Source organism: Blennius ocellaris (assembly GCF_963422515.1).
Source record: "Blennius ocellaris genome assembly, chromosome: 6".
Taxonomy (NCBI): domain Eukaryota; kingdom Metazoa; phylum Chordata; class Actinopteri; order Blenniiformes; family Blenniidae; genus Blennius; species Blennius ocellaris.
In genome coordinates this window covers 15,732,256-15,749,117 of record NC_137655.1, presented here as the reverse complement: position 1 = coordinate 15,749,117, position 16,862 = coordinate 15,732,256, and the positions used below count along the sequence as shown (strand labels likewise).

The window sequence follows — 16,862 nt, the reverse complement described above, 5'->3', positions numbered from 1 at the left end:
GGTTTGTGATGTAATGCCCATTTAGTGGCTGGATTTGAACTTTTCATAAAGGGATGCAGATGACCTGGTAGTGCTTCATTCTGTGAAAATCTGCTTCCCTTTAAGATATTAGCTCAATCTGGCCTAACATTAGTGTGTTATTGTGATCATTCCCCATACACAGTATGCTTCACGGGACTCACTGCCATATGGGAAAGCACTAGTTGTGAGAGTACATTAGAATCTCCATGGAAACCACTTTTGGTATCAAAGCTTAGTGCAGCATCAGCTGAGGGCTAAACATACGAATAATGTTTTCAACAATGGTCTCTGATGAGGACCCTCACTAGGAAATGGGATAAAATTGCTCAGGTCATTTTTTGGGTGGAAATTTCCACTCCTGTTCTATAACATGCGCTGTGAAATAATTCTCTTTATCAGTGGCATCAGGGTTCTTTGCAATTTCCAATCTCTTAAATCAGAATTATGTTATTCTTTATTTAGTTAGTTTTTTATGTCAAGTTTCTTCAGTAGAGAGTACATTGATCTTCCACTGCTTGTGGGGTAATTCTCTTGTTGGTTTGACTAAGATCAGGGTGCAGCCTCTTTTTTCTCTTGCAGATTCTGACAAATGACATTCTTTCATTTCAGTGAGGTTACCCTGAGTGACTCCTCTCTCCTCCACTTGCTCCCAGATGGAGGATGCCTCACATTCCTCAGTTGTAGGTGGAGTTGTTGACTCTGGAGGTTCTCCAAATGCTGGCGATGCCGTGTCACTGCACTGAACAAGCACAGCCTCCTGAGAATAATGACCCTCTTGCTGGCAGCACTAGTCCTCTCTGGGTTGCACCTCTTTTTCAGGCAGCGTGTCTCTCAGGCAGCATTTGCATCTGTAATGACTTGATAGCAGAGCCCAGATGAAACGCTGTGGCTGTCTGTGAATGGAACACCCCCACAAGCTGCTCTGGCAGATAGACAGAGTGGGACTGGGTGAAGACGCACGCTGTCTTTACTGAATCCAGGTTCTGAGATAGAAAGCAACGAGGGAAAAGCTGCCAGTCATTGCAATCCGTGCTGTGCAACTGCAGGACTGTTTTTGTTCTTATTTCTAATTGTGACATTACATGTTCCAGCAACTGCTTTTAAAAACTGGGAAGCAAGGCTCTGCAGTCAAATGTATACCATCTTTACTATGTCATCCTCTGATATTAGAAACAATTCCTCTAATAATACATTTGATTGCGTGTTGAGTGGCAGCAGGAAATTATTGACAGTGAGGGGGGGGAAAAAAGCAGTATTCAAAATGATTTACTGTTTGGTAGTTGTGCTGCGGTTTGTATTAGAGCCAGTTTCAGTGTAACAGCAATTAGTGTAGAGTATTTGACTGATGAGCTTGTTCTTGTTTATTTCTCTAATTGCATCATCAGTCAGACAGAGTTAATGGACCCTCTCAATTGACATTGAAGTGGTCTCTAACACTTCTGTTACAACAACCTCCATGAGAAGAGCAAACTACCAACATTTAGCTGGAGCAATATGCACATCCTTTTTTCTTTTTTTAGTGAAGTGTGCATAACATTGCTGCGCCCTGAGCTGCTGTTCAAATTTTCATCACTATGGTAGCTGTCAATGAAAAGTATGCTGCATCAGTGTGATGATATTTCTACCACCCATTGATGTTTTATAATCGTAATTTGATTTTAATTTTGACAAAACCAGTTTACTGTATCATATCCGACTTAACATAAGATCATTACAGGTACTGGATATCTGTCACAATGCTATTTGTCCTCTGTTGTATTTCTTTTTCTTTTATTATTATTTCTGTTTAATAAGTTATAAGCCAGTGTATTATCATTTTTCTGCCTGTTAGATGATGCAGGAATTGGATTTAATCATCAGACATGTGGATTATACCTGTTCGTATCGTGTATAATTTTCCCCATGACAGGTCACAGAGCAGGACGAGTCGGTCTAGTCTCTCTTCTCCTTCAGCTGCTCAATCAAAGACAGTAGAATTAACTTTCTGTGAGCCAGACGTAGTATGTAATTAGCAGCCTTCTCCTTCCTTCTCCTCTCCACTTCTTTGTGCCAAGGTGATCAATGGCCCGGGGAGCGCCTGGGAGCCGGGGCAGCAGACAGTGTGCAAGAGTGACAGTGGTGGTGGTTGTGGTGGGCGTTGGGGGAGGAGGGAGCCACTGCTAATTAAGTGTGTTGAGGACTATGGAGGTCCTAACCTGGATATTAAATAATGTGTGGCCCCTCTGCTGTCTTCCGTTTTCAGGTGCAGATGCGGCGGGCCATGAGTGGAATACTGAAGAGGAAATTTGAGGAGGTGGAAGCCTCCTCCTCCCCATGCTCCTCCGTGCGGGAGTCTGATGATGAGGTCTCCTGCAGTGAGAGTGGGGATAGCAGCGACAGTGTCAACCCCTCCGCCTCGGGCCCTTTCACCCGTGAGTGCCTCTGTCACTTAAATTCATGCATAGTGCTCAGTGTGTCAAGTGTGCGCTATTGACAATAAGATTAATGTCATCATTTCATCTCCAGGAAAACAAAGCGAAAGCACAGGGAAAAAAAATGTTTTTAATCAAGATGGGCCGAGCACTCAGAGCCAGACTGAATATGTGGGAGCAGGATGCAGGTCAAAGGAAACAAATCTGCATGTCTGTTGATAAGGAAGTACAACATGAATATACAGAGGCGACTGTGCCTTCGAGAGGAGAGGAGGCTGAGTGATGCTAAGAGTCTAGTGTTGTAATAAAGGGGAAACATGCACTGGCAGCCTCCCTCATTAGGAACAGTATCAGTATACAGGCACAGCCAGATGAATGAGTGGATGCACCGTCTCAAGCTGTGTGTGAAACACTGCTGGCACTGTACGTGTAGATGTAGAGCTCTCTAAGAGCAATGAGCAGCGAAACACAAGCCTGTTGTCTGAACCAAAATATCTGCTTATATAACTTCTTTAATTAAATAGCGCTGTTTGAAAAATAGACTAGACGTATTTCTAGTTGATGCATGGTGGGCAAAGGCTAGTGCAGCAACTAAGGGTGATTAATTATTTAGAAGCAGTCAATGTGGTATATCTTCAATGTCTCATTCTAGTAAAACAACTGCACACGGCTGAAGCTCATTGAACATGGAAGAGCAGCAAATATTCTCATAAGCCAACACATGCCACAATAAACCACCATAATTAATCCAGTTAAAAGGTGAAAAGGTTAGGTCCTTTTCAAGTGAGTCAAATATATCGGCTTTTAGATTTGAACATTATGAGACTGCTAAAATAAAAGCTGACCTTGCCCACTTACCTCGTACAGTCTTACAGAATCCAAGTTATTCTACCTAAAAATGGCTCCCTCTCAGCACATTAATGCATTTCATTATTATTGTTGGCATACTGTAGGTTTTAATTGTATTTTACTCAGCTTTTATTTATGTCTGCCAACAAAAAATAAATGAAAAACAAAAATACGAGGGTCAGGCTAATGTGTGAAGTGATCTATATATAATGCATTTATAATATCTTCACAGGGAAAAAAAAATGTGTATGTGTGAGGGGAGTTGTTAAAAGATGATTTAAATGAAGCAATAATTACACACATCAGAAATTTGATTTGTAAAGACAAAAGTCACGACGGAATATTCTGGTTCCACTTTGAATTATGAATTTACATTTATGAAAGTTTCCCTAATAATTTTTGGCCTGAGGTGACTTTTAATGGGGGAATTCAGTTGTAATGGAAGATAAATGAGACACACATCATGTGTCCTCTACAGGTTCTAAAGATTAAAATGGCAAAAAAGTGATAAGTGGCTCATTTTAAGAGTTTATATGAAAGTGAACATGAGTGAAAAAGATTATTTCTAATAGTTATTCATCACACTAACACATTCTGATACTTAAGTAAAATCTAAATGACATGTTTTTTTAAATGTTTTTTATGGAAGAAACTGAACACATTTCACACAAATGCCATCTGACATTTTGTCATTTAAATTGTTCCAGTCGAGTTCAGCACAGCGTCAACTCTCAATGTACGTAGTAATGATGCAGAGATGCAGATTGTGTGAATGACGCGCAGACTGGTGACAGGGCCTCCTTGAAAGCGGCGATAAAGCTTTCGAGACATAAGTGTTTTCCGTCCCTGGAGGCTGCACTTGGCCTCGGTGTGAGCTGCAGCTGCAGCCGCTGGTAGCCGGGGCCTGCAGGAGGTCAGCTAGCGGCTGAGGGAGGCGACTCCTGTGAAGGGACGTGTGCATGTAGAGACTGACAGATAAAACGGTGGAGTCCTGAGCGGCTTTACTTTACATTCCTTGTTGTGGTGTTGAGGTGAGGAAGACATGTGTAATGTGTTTGTTTTCAGTTTTTCTTTCTCAGAGCTTGTCAGGGTCTTGAAGCCTTTAAAGGGTAAAAGCATGAGTTTAAAAAAAACAACAACAAAAAAACCTGTAAGATGTTGGGTATTTTTTTTCATATAGGCTCTTATATAGAAAGCTGATTACCCCGCCCTTTGCTGCTGTTAATTGTTTTGACACCTGAAGCAAGCTGTTTCTCATTTCTTTTTGTAGATAATGAAACTCGGCTCTGCTCAGTGCCTTCAGCCTGAGAGCTCTACATCTGTAATGAAATGCATTGTCCCCTATGCATGGGGAGGAGGGCTGCTGGAACCAGATGGTTTCTATTTGTCCTGTCTGTCTGATTGGGAGGGGGGCACCGCTTCCCTGAACCCACACTCCTCATCTCTGGGCCAGGCAGGGGATTATTTATGCTCCAATGTTGCCCTCCTCTTTGCACCTCCCCCTTACAGAGCTGCTCTCCTTAAAAAGACACACTGAGGACGAGCATGCCAAGCCGAAGCTCACAGAAATGCAGAGAACCTTACCAAAAAAGATATGCTGGAGCCGGCTGTAAAGCTGACAAGAGAAGATTTTCTCTTCTTTTCTTTTTTTTTTCCTGGCATTTAAGGACAATATAAAACTGTACTCCTCACTCGCTGCAGAATGTCATTTATCTTAACAGGCTTTACATGGCTATAAAAGTGTTGTACTCCAACATAAAAGAACATATAAATGTTAGAGAGGAAAATCAACAGTACTCTAAGTGCACTTGACGTGGCGAATTGGTTGTGGGGCTTTAATTCATCCTACATGAGATGAATGTATTGTCAGAAACACTTTACAACAAAAATGGCAATCATGTGGTGTGAGTCTTCTTTTTTTTTTTTTTTCAAAAATTTTTTTCTTTAACATTTCCATCTTTCTTTGCAGCTGACTCCATACTGAAGAGAGAGAAGCGCCTGCGGACCAGGCGGGTGCATTTTGAGAAGGTGACGGTTTACTACTTCGGCCGGCGGCAGGGCTTCACCAGCGTGCCCAGCCAGGGTGGCAGCACACTGGGCATGTCCAATAGGCACAGCTGGGTCAGGCAGTACTCCCTGGGTGAGTTTGCCCTGGAGCAGGAGCGGATCCACAGAGACATGCTCAGAGACCACTTGAAGGAGGAGAAGCTCAACTCAATCAAACTGAAGGTAAAAAAAAAAGAAGCTTCTTTTTGTGTTGTGGATGTGTGGGAATGTTGAAAGAAAATCCCTGTTTGATTAATCCTAAGTGAGCTCGGTCTTCCTGACAGAATATGAAAGACGTCTGACTGTACACGTTACTCGTATGTGCAGCATTATATAATCATTACCTTGTCTTAGTAGACTTGTCTGCTTGTTGGTAGTTTGCCTCAGCTGTTTTGTTGCTAAAATTTTGACTCATTGCTACTATTTCATGAATTATTAACTAATTGCAATCGACATCTGGTTAGAATTTGGTTGAACTAACATTCCTCCATCATTTGTGAAACCGATGATTTACTGATTTGTGGACGTTGGTCAGCAAGCCGCACAGAATGGAGATGAGGTCCACATACAGCCACCTATAGCCCATATCTGATCTGAACTTAATGAGCAAATAAGAAATTATGACATTCTCGGGGAGTTGCTCTTTCAAATAATTACTGGCTTTTACCTGCCTTAACCAGTAAAATGATACAGCAATTTATTGAAGAAGCAACTGGTAAATCTAATCTAATCCTAATTTGTAAACATACAATTAAGTGGGCCTTTTACATAGTGCTTCTGCACATCATCAAGGTGTCTCTGTGTTCATAACTTGAGATGACGTCTCGCAGTAAAGCAATATTCCTTATAGGTCTTGGTCACCAGTATTTGTGTAAAAATACTTTGTGTTTTTGTTTGTTTTTTTCCCCCTCATCTTGTCTCAGCTCACTAAGAATGGCACAGTGGAGTCCGACGAGGCCAACACGCTCACGGCCGAGGACATTTCTGACGACGACATCGACCTGGACAACACCGAGGTAGACGAGTACTTCTTTTTACAGCCTCTTACCACTAAAAAGCGCCGGGCACTGCTGCGTACCTCTGGGGTGAAGAAGATAGACGTGGATGAGAAACACGAACTTCGGGCCATTCGAATGTCCAGGGAGGACTGTGGCTGTGATTGCAGAGTTTTCTGCGACCCAGAGACCTGCGCCTGCAGCATCGCAGGAATCAAGTGCCAGGTAAACCCCTCGACACTCAAACCCTTTACCTGGCTGTGAACCGACAGGATGAGGGGTCAGAAGAGTGTTAATGTCTGGATTTTTTGTGTGTTTTTTTAGGTGGACCGTATGTCGTTTCCATGCGGCTGTACAAAAGAAGGTTGCAGCAATTCAACGGGAAGAGTGGAGTTTAATCCCATTCGCGTTCGAACCCATTTTTTGCACACAATAATGAAGCTGGAGCTGGAGAAGAGTCGTGAGCAGCAGCAGCCGTCCCCGACCAACGGTTACCATAGTGAAACTAATGACCTGGGAGGCGGAAATCCTTTCGCTCAGTCACAACACCGGTTGGAGTACTCTCTGTCGGACGCCGTACCCACGGCCAGCATGCACCTGCAAGCCCCAGAGGAGATAGAGGAGCCCCTGGATGACGAAGACGAGGAAGAGGACGAGGATGATGAGGAGGAGGAAGAAGAGAACGATGACGAGGACGAGGACGAGGAGGACAGCAGCAGTGTTTGCAGCGGGCTGTCCGACTCCAGCACGCAGAGCCTCGCCAACAGCGACTCTGAGGACGAGGAGGGAGACGAGGACGGGGAGAAGCCCGAGAACTTCGACGACGGCATGCCGACGCCACCAGGTTCTCATCCGGAGGTGTCGTCTGTGCTGTGCTACAGTAATGAGTCCGGAGCGCGTGATGGCCACATGAACGGAAACACTTATCTAATGAACTCTTCCCCAGCTGAGTACTATCAGCTGGGGAGCTCCGGCGCCATCTCCAATGGCCAAATCTCCCAAGCCAGTGAACCCTACAGGGAAGCCTTAGCATTCCACGACCCAGTGAACACGACCAACGGCAGCGTGGCCCAGGGACCATTCAGTGTGTCTGCTGAGCAGTACACAGACTACTCGAATCAGGCTGAGGAACAATACACAGCCAGTCATCACTTTACCCTGAGCAGTGGGGCTCCTTCCACCCCTCTGACCTGCTTTGCACCCGATCAGAAGATCTCGTCCAAAGCGGCATTTGCTGAGCAGCCGGAGAACCGCAACCAGACACAGTTTCAAAACTACCTGAACAATAACAAGCAGGATTCCTACAGCAGTCACACCTCATGTATGACGGCTGATGAGCCCCCGCAGGTATCGAGTCTTAATGGACATTCTGACCTGACCTTACTAGCAAACAATACTAAGAACCTCCCTTTACCAGACCATTGCCCCGAGGTCACAGCCATTTAGTGAGCCTCACTTTTTAAAGTGTTCTTTCTTTACTACGTGTTTACTTGAGCCTAACTTAGTGGTGTCTTAGGAGAATATGGATATGGCCTTCTTATTTTGTATTTATTTTGCATCATCTGACCTTAAATTTCAAAGCAATTTGCAGCACTGACATGTGTTTTCATCTGTAACTATGAAGCCATAGGTTCATGAAGAAAAGGGTTTTGAGGAACCATTTTCTCTTAAGGTTTCTCCACGACGGCAAGTGTTAAACTGCAAAGAAGACTGGCTGAACTGAAACATTGAAACATAGTTTATGTCATGATGTGCAATGTATCCTGTAATTTCAGATGTAAAGTTCTAGTTTTAAGCAGATATTGTACCGTAGATGGAACTTTTTTATGTCTATTGTATGTGTCAAATGTGCAAAAAAAAAAAAAAGAAAAGGTTTATTGTCAGTTATTTATTGTTTCTGGATTCTGTGTATACTTATATATTGTAAATGTTTTGATAACAATACGCATGCTGTTTTGGGAATCTTAGTGACATTTGGGAAAAAGATTGCCACTGTTTTATATGACTAATGTGTTCGATACATAATGCTCATTTTTCTTCTTCTTTTTGTCACGATTACATGCTTTTCTATGGTTTGAAAAGCATGAGGAAAAAGCCTGAGACTTATTTGTACATTTAGAATATCAATGGACATGTCGAAATCAATTTACAGCCTTTTGCACTGATGTGTAGGGGTCCAGTGGCATGCAGTTGGTTATAAAAACGTGCCCCCCCCCCTCATAATTAGCATGTGTCAGCGGAAAGATTTATTCTCTGAAGCACTTCATTAATACAGGGATATATTTATGAGAAGCTCAGAGATGACAGAACCATATGATTATCATACAATCGGCAGACATGGTTGAACATGAAATGTAACGTCGCTGAAGAGAAAACATTGATTCAAACAATTTGTCAGTGCTGGTTATTGGATTTCTGATTTTGAATGCAGTGTAATATGCACTCCACTTTTTAACATCCAAGATGTTGATCCCAGAGAGACGTTGATTTTGCTTTGTTGAAATGCACGCGCTCATTAACACACATGCCTCGCTTGAGGAAAAAACCTCAACAAAGTGGACTAAGATAGCCTTTAATCGACTGCTGTAGCACTTAACATTTGTTTTCAAAGCACCAGTGAGTTTGTTAAAGAATATGCCAGTTTTAGTAATTGTATATGGGGTAAACAGATTTTCAAGGTTGACAATCAAAGCCCCCTCCCAATGTGATTTTACCTAGAAGCAGTGTAAAGTTAGACAGTATGAGTTCTGTAAGCCATCAAAATGACTTGACAGCCAGATGTGAAAAGCAATTGTTTACCAAAAATGTGTAAATAACATTTTAATGCATATTTATAAAATTACTGAAAGGCAAACTTGAAGCTCAGCAAATGAGGGACTGCAATAATTTTGTGAATACTACTACTGTTGTACTGAAGTTCTTTACCTTGAGCTCTTTGCTTCTGCATGAATTCAGAAAACAGCCCCTCTTTCAAGCTTGCAAATATCTGCAACTTCATTATAATCAGACGGTTTAACTACTGGGATTTTTGGTGGCTCCGTTGTGACCTCTTATGGCACTTTGGTGGTCGAGGTTGTGCGCGGACTGCTTCCAGGCAATCAGTGGCTTCACTATAGCCCGTATAGTACAGAATAATTGTGCCAAAGCATTCTGTGTGGGAAGGCTACGTATAATAACACTGCATCCAGTTAGGAATCCTGTATTTGTTTTTTTCAGTATTTATTATGAATGATATATTGAAATGTGTATTTATTGTGGTTTACTAAAAGTCTGTATTGAGTAAATTGCTTCACTATCTTAAAAAAAAAAAAAGAAAGAATTGTCTTTAGTTCCATGCTGGTTGTGAGTTGTAAAGCTTCATGTGCCTGATTTATTTAATTCTGTTTCATATTCTGTGAAACGCATACGTTTTGCACAAATTGGTAGGTTTTTTTCAGCGTGTTTTGAACTGTAGATAGAACCAATTTAATTTCTAGTCGTTTCACTTTAATATTATTTTCAAATAAATTTTATTGAAATTTCTGTCGTGATCCTATTCACTTGTCACTCATAATGTCACATGGATGCACACACGTCCCACCACTGATTCACCATTACCCAACGTGCTTGCAGTTCAATTTGTGAGTGCGAACCGCCCCCTGCAGGCCAGAGAGAGAAACACCAACCAGATAGGCTCTGAACTACCCAGCTGAATTTAATGAGCTCAAAATAACATCTTTACACCCAGACATCCAACACAACATCAGCTTTGTTTAAGCAAGACAAACACATTCAATCTGCTCTTCACCCAGTCGCAAACCCAAAACATTTCACAAGTTTCCACAGCAAACTAAATACTAGTGCCTGCACCAGAAATTCATTTGTGATACTCCTCCTTAGACAAACAAGAGTTTCTGGCATTTGATTACAGACAAGAATTTCTTTTTGGGTACAAATGCTTTGAAGCTTCCTCCAAAAAAAGAAAAAGGAAAAAAAAAAAAAAACAAATAATCAAAAACATTGTTCAGTTGAGAATGTTTTTAGAGTGAATCACGCTAAATGGCTCAATATGCTTTACTGTTAAAAAAGCAAAATATGAGCACTTATTATATCTAATCCTGGTATAAAACACAACAAAATTATCCTCACTGTAATAAACAGACTCGAAATGGAATTCAGTCATTCTTCTTCCTTACTGTAACCTTGCAGAGCAAAAGTTTGAAAACTACAAAATACTTTAGGAACTCACTGAAGTGTACCAACTTCAGTCCTGATCTGAAGACACTTGATCACACACCATCACCCATTCCCTCATCCTATTTCCTCTCCTAGGGAAACAAATTGACATCCATGGCATAGTATTAAAATAAATGTTAAATGCTTTGTCAAGTCTTCCCTATGTTTCTTTGGCGTGCAACCATTTGGACATTTCGGATTCACATTGAAAATGTTTGTTTTTTTGTTAAAAAAAATACGTTTTTCTTCTCAGTCGATATGTCCCAGTGGGAAATATTCAGTGTTGCCTGCACATGTCCAGTACAGTCTAGTTTTGGTTGTGAAGACTTGGCATAGCGACAACATCTTTGACACAAAAGAGAAACTTATCAACACGGCACATCATCCAAGAATGTCACTCTTCCTTAAAAAAAACTTTCCAGCAGCAACAGTTCAGTTCTTCTATGTATAAAAATAAATTAAAACTCAGTGTATTCCTTTTATCTAAAAAAAAAGAAAAAAAAGAAAAGGTTGCAGGTTAACTGCATACTACATGTATGTTGTAGTATGTCCGTGCATACAACGTAGCTCATACAAAAGACCAGTGCTGGTATCTGTCTGAAGGGTTGCAGAAGACCAGAGAGGGATGCTCATGACGAGCACTCAGGCACATATTCCATCCTGGTATGTAGAATAACTTGTTCTATAAGAAGAAGAAGAAGAAAAAAACATGGATTTTCCTGTCAAAAGATTTGAAATTGGGAGGGATCCTGCATGAAAAGCAAAAAGATCAAAACTCACATCTTTTAGTTCCCACTTTTGTTCTGTTCGTACAAACGTACTCCGGCCTTTAAACTGGCATTCCTCCAGCTTCACGGCCCCCTCCGTCCCGTGCAAACACAGCTCCTTCTGAATGTTATGCCTGATCTCATGATGTGTGGAGTATTCAAAATACTACGGCACAGGGAACAATGACAATCAGCAATGTGCTCAAGAGTATTTTTTCTTTTCTTCTTCTTCATACTAGAGATAGAGGGAAGATTTTTACCTGGTTTCCTCCGAGACCATGACACGGGTACATGATCAACTCTTTCCCCCCCTCATTGTTCTCTCCCGCATCCAGACATGAGTCTTTGCCCACATTTTTCACCTACAGAAAAAGAGAAGGGGAGAGGAAAAACAGCGAAAGGAAACAAAGTGAAAAACTAACATCCAGCGCAAGCTGTTCAAACAACTTTAGCCTCTGGAGGGCTTTCAGCGGTGTTTCATTGGAACTGCTCAGGAGCCTCTGGAGATCCTAAGTGGAAACCCGCAGTGGCGAGACAGAGCTGTGAGGTTTGGAAAGAGAGCAGAGCTGGAGGTGGGGTGTGAGGTCTTACCGAGCCAAAGCGGAGTGGGTTGAGATCAGGCAGGAAGATTTCTGGGTACACGTGGTTCAAGTACCAGGAGAAGCTTTTGCACTGAAGCCTTGACCGGAGTGCCATGCGTTTCGAGGTATCACCGAAAGACCTCTGTAACAAGAGCGGGAGACAGGGAAGGTTATACGGCTATGCGAACTGGGGGGGGGATAACAAAGCAAGAATACTTGTCTTGACTTCTCATGTTACGTTTTCAATCTTTATGGATGCTGTGAAACATCTGCCTCAAACAGTCCTGTACAGACTAAAACCCTGAAAATTCCCATGGGCCATATTTGCATAGAAATGTGAGAACTGTTTATGTGTTACATATGAGCTATTTGTTCAGTTTTACCGTGTTACAGATACATTCAGGCCACCTGTTTTTATGTTTTGTGCTGTTTTGAGTGATTTTTTTTTATGGCTGTAGGATTGTTAAAAAAAAAAAGTGGAATATATGAGTGTGTCTGGCTATTTTTCAAAATACAAGCATTTCTCAAACATGACTGAGTGTTATGGGATAACGCCTCTCTGGTGAACCTTGTCCGTGACTCAACAGTTATACTGCAGCAGTCCTGGAGGCCACCATAATGACTATTATATGGGCACAAATCTGCATGCTAAATCCTGACAGGATAGAAATACAAAGATTAATTCAGAAATGTAATATTGATGGAACCAATAATAAATTTTTTCTTTTTTAATAAAATTGTCAAATTGAAAATTGGCGACTTAAATTAAAAAAAACAACAAAAAAACTTAAGACATGTTGCAGGTTACTATTAGAAGCAATTTGATGATTAGGTGTCTGATCATAAAGAAATAATAACATTAACGCTGAAGGGAAAAGTGAGTGAACAGATGGAAAGTAATTTGACATTGAGGGTGATATACAAATCTATATTTTAAAAGCAGTGTAGTCCATCCATTAGTTGTTGAGAAATGTAATCTTAAAATAAAGTAACTGACTAATACAACTAAATAACATGCATATTTAATATTTCAAATGTTACTTGGACTATGAGCTTCACATCACGTGTCCATGACGAGTGACCATGTTCCCATGATTCATGTGAAATCAAGCACCGGCAGACATTTGATCGTCGCTCCTTTTAACTAATGCGTAACGGCACAATTAAACGGACTTGCAGGCGCCTCATGCTCTGTGATAATGAGAGCCTTTTGCCATAATGATGAAGACGCTGTTCACACAAGCTCTCACTGATGGCCACTCCAGTAGATTCTGCAGCCTGTTGACGACAGCCTGTCTGTTTGAAGTCAGCAGGAGAGGGCTGGCTTGCTCTCGAAGGTAAAGCCCTGGGGGAGGTGTTTATGGCACCTTGGGGACCCCATGTTGGGAAAAGCTAGAAACTGTGTCATTTAAAAGAGCCGACTTCCTCCAGGCCCTGTTTTCTCTGTCAGTTAGCAGCTTTCATCTCCTAATAGAGGATCTATTTCGCCTCACTCAGAGGACTGTGACTCATTTTTGAAAAGTTCAACCTCGATTGTAAAATGCTACAGTTGCTCCTGCTGACTGCGATTCTATGCATTCCCCTGCAGACTTTGTAAAGCAAGTCATAATCACACTTAATGCTTGTATGTAATTCGCGGACAGGAGCTGGATTTGCTCAAACTTGTCTTAAGGGGGTGGGGTTTAATGAGCCGCCATAAAAACGCTTGCACAAAGCCGTGCAAGGTAGCAAGAAAAGATAAAGCTGCAGCAGCATGTTCAATGATTCTTAATAAAAGGATCAGAGAAGTTAATTTTTGCAGTAGTACATACATCTTTTGCAATCTGAGCAGCTTGCTGATTACGACGGTAGAAGATCTCCTTGTAGTCGTCCATCCAGACCTCAGCCAGGCGCACCTGGTTGCGAGCGATGACTTGTGTGCCCTTAGGAAATGTGTGTGGGCTTTTTGTCCGGAAAACATGGCCGACAATAGAGCAAGGGATGATCTCCAACTGGCCACCACACTGCCACACCTTCAGGCCGGAGGAGAACGGAGGAAAAAGGAGATACAGTGAGACACACATCAGCAGACCTAGAAATGAAATGACTCAGTGGTTGTACATAAATGACAGGTAGACAACATCTTACTCTAAATGACATTTCAATATTTTCCCCTCCCCAGATTTCCATTTCTTCATCATAGCTTCCAATATAATAGAAATATTCTTTTGAGATGGCAAAGAGACCACCAGCAAATGTAGGGGTCCTGTAGAAAAAAAAACAGACACAAAAAAAAAAAAATCCCAGTGGTGGCTTTAAATATTCACACCAATAAATATACAATTATTAATACATTTTTCACAACTCTTGCTTACTTGATAGGATATGTTTCATCCTTTCTCCTCCGTTTATCAAGGTCTGGTAGACTCTCCCAGCCGAAAGAAAGACCCCAGTCAAAGTTGCCCCGGTTGTGATTCTGGCCATATGGGGATGGCTTCATGAACTCAAAGGTATTGAGATCAATGGTGGTTATATCAGGACTCACGACTATCGTGTTGTTCTGGGCTATCCTCGCAAGCAAGGGCTCGAGCCATCCGTGAAAACATTCACCTGTTGACACATCGGCAAAGGACGCTGCATCACTGTACATAAGAGTATTCTGTATATAATTAATACCTCATTTTAGAATCTATATCCACTCCTAGACAAACAGGAAAAGCACACATTGTTTCGCAAAGCCGTGGGCGGGCGTGTCCAGTTGCTTTAATATTACGAGTGACGTCGGTAGTGTTGACTCACAGTGCGCATCCAGAAAGGTAAGGGTGTCGCCGGTGGCCACGGAGGCGCCCAGCAGCCGAGCAGTGATGAGTCCTTTCCTCTCACGCTGGCGGACGACTTGCACGATGCTCAGCCGCTTCAAATACTCATCCAGCTCATCCTTCAGCACATCTGAAAGCATCCGTCAGAAATACAGTCCCGGTTAGAGATAAAAGCATCTGTTGAATGCAGTAAATAGTTAAGGGACAGAATGATAAACAGAACACATTTAGAGCTCTCCGTCTGGAAGACATCTTAAAATCATTAAAAACACAATATCTTCAGATGAGCTGACGGTCAGAAAACATGTTGGACATTTGTGGTCTGCTTTCAACAAATAACTGCATTCCCTTGAAACCTCGGTCCTCTCCAGCATTTTGTTCCTTTTCTTACATCTGACCTATTTACAAGCGTTAACTCTGACTCACGTCGAAGCACAACTACGGCTAACTCTTCTCAGGAAAGTATTCACAAGCAGCCCCTTGCTTCCTGTCATAACTCCCTTCATGGGCCACAGAAGGAGTACAGAGCTTCTCTCCGAATGCTTCGTGGCACACAAAGAACTGCCCACCCATCACGCTGCATGAAATCAAACCCAGAAGTGAGAAGAGCCGATCTGAAGGGCCCTATTGAGTTTTACCGTCCACGCTCGCGTCGTCCACCAAGATGATCTCCTTGAGGAGAATGGCAGGGGAGGTGTGGAGGACACTGTATACTGTCCTCAGCAGAGTGCTCCAAGCCTCATTGTGGAACACAATTATCACACTGGTGGTCGGCAAAGGGGGGCATCGCCTGTAAGTTTTCTCAATGCATCTGCGTCAAAGAGGGAGGGGAAGAAAAAAAAAGAACACAAAGATTTGACTATCCTGTATCGTTCCTGAGTGGCACAACAGTGTGGTTATTACATCTGCAGGTTCTCCCCTGTGGGGAGTCCGTTTCAGCAGTGACACTGCATGTGTGGTGGCCTTTGAAACACCTGCCATATTAGCGGAGGAGAGACTTTGTTATTCATCCAAATGAGATGGTCAGTACATGGGCAGGCTTTGTGTCTGTGTTGTGTCCTGGCTCTTTACTTGGACACTCAGGTACTGAGATGAACTGTAATTAGAGAAACGAAACTGTGTTCTTTCATGAAGTTGGCTGGGCATGCTGAAGCAATCATCTCTGCGGTTTCCACATTCCCCCAGTTGCATTAAACAAATGTGAGGAATTGTTTTTTTGGATTAGGGTGTAAGTTTTGCATAACCCCCATTTATTTTGGTGATATTGTCAGTAAAGCATAACTTTATGCTGACTGTTGGTTCAATGCATCTATTCCTGTAACAGATTAGGGCATGTAGAGATCTGCATTTATATCCACCAGGTGGTGCAACTACATGTTTCTCTTCTGAACGCATCCATCCATCCATTTCATAAAATGAACAACATTTCATCACCTATGTGCTTTCATTGTGAGTGTACAGTTTAGTAAACAGGAAACACTTTGTATATCTTTATCAAACTCTTGACATACTCTGGCGGTCTTGTATCTGCCCCCAGATCTCTGCTCAAAGAGATGCGGTCACTTGCATACAAGTTAAAGCAGTGTTTCTCTTCACCCCGCTCCTTCTCCTTCTGTTCTTCTGGGCTCAGCGAGTCTGTGTGGAAAGGTTTCCCGGCAGCTCCGGGAGCAAGATGGTTCTGGGGTGGGCGCTCCAGAGCCGGCCGGAGCTCAGCAGCGGTGTAGTGACCCGGCAGGCAAGATGTGTCATCTGCTTTATCCGGCTGACGTACGGGAGCTCTGATCTGCAACTTTGGCATCGCATCCCTGAAGTTATTGACAGCTCCGATGACCATGCCCAGCATGGCATCCCGCTTCACAGCCATCTCTTTCAGCCAGGGGTCCTCCTGTTGGGTCTGACTTCCCACTTCCCATTGTATGAAGAACAAGAAGGTGACAAAGATGAGGACCACTATGACCAGATTCAGTGGGTGCAGCCGCCTTCGGAGCAACCGGCGAAGAGCTGTCATTCTCCTTGAGAGGAAGGCAGGCCGACTCTGGACTGAGATTCAGCTGTAATAAATGCATAGATTCAACAGTTAAATGAGGGAAAACTGACGTTTTGACAACTTCCTCAAGGGAGTCATTCTTTCACCTGAATATTTGTTTTGCCTGAGACAGTATATGTCACGATTGTGACA

At 42.5% G+C, this 16,862-nt stretch overlaps 2 protein-coding genes across 2 annotated transcripts; one reads left to right on the top strand and one right to left on the bottom strand.

Moving 5' to 3' along the window:
- Positions 1 to 2,269: 2,269 nt before the first annotated feature.
- Positions 2,270 to 7,768, top strand: csrnp3 (cysteine-serine-rich nuclear protein 3; the record flags this gene model as incomplete). The annotated part of the gene is made up of 4 exons (XM_080497913.1): positions 2,270 to 2,432; positions 5,251 to 5,510; positions 6,251 to 6,547; positions 6,647 to 7,768. 4 exons carry the CDS (start codon positions 2,270 to 2,272, stop codon positions 7,766 to 7,768), a joined length of 1,842 nt encoding a protein of 613 aa, XP_080354039.1.
- Positions 7,769 to 11,105: 3,337 nt separating this feature from the next.
- Positions 11,106 to 16,691, bottom strand: galnt3 (UDP-N-acetyl-alpha-D-galactosamine:polypeptide N-acetylgalactosaminyltransferase 3 (GalNAc-T3); the record flags this gene model as incomplete). The annotated part of the gene is made up of 10 exons (XM_080497914.1): positions 11,106 to 11,219; positions 11,318 to 11,470; positions 11,565 to 11,666; positions 11,896 to 12,027; positions 13,697 to 13,897; positions 14,013 to 14,130; positions 14,240 to 14,474; positions 14,664 to 14,813; positions 15,322 to 15,494; positions 16,195 to 16,691. The coding sequence occupies 10 exons, from the start codon at positions 16,689 to 16,691 to the stop codon at positions 11,106 to 11,108; spliced, it is 1,875 nt and encodes a 624-aa protein (XP_080354040.1).
- Positions 16,692 to 16,862: the final 171 nt, after the last annotated feature.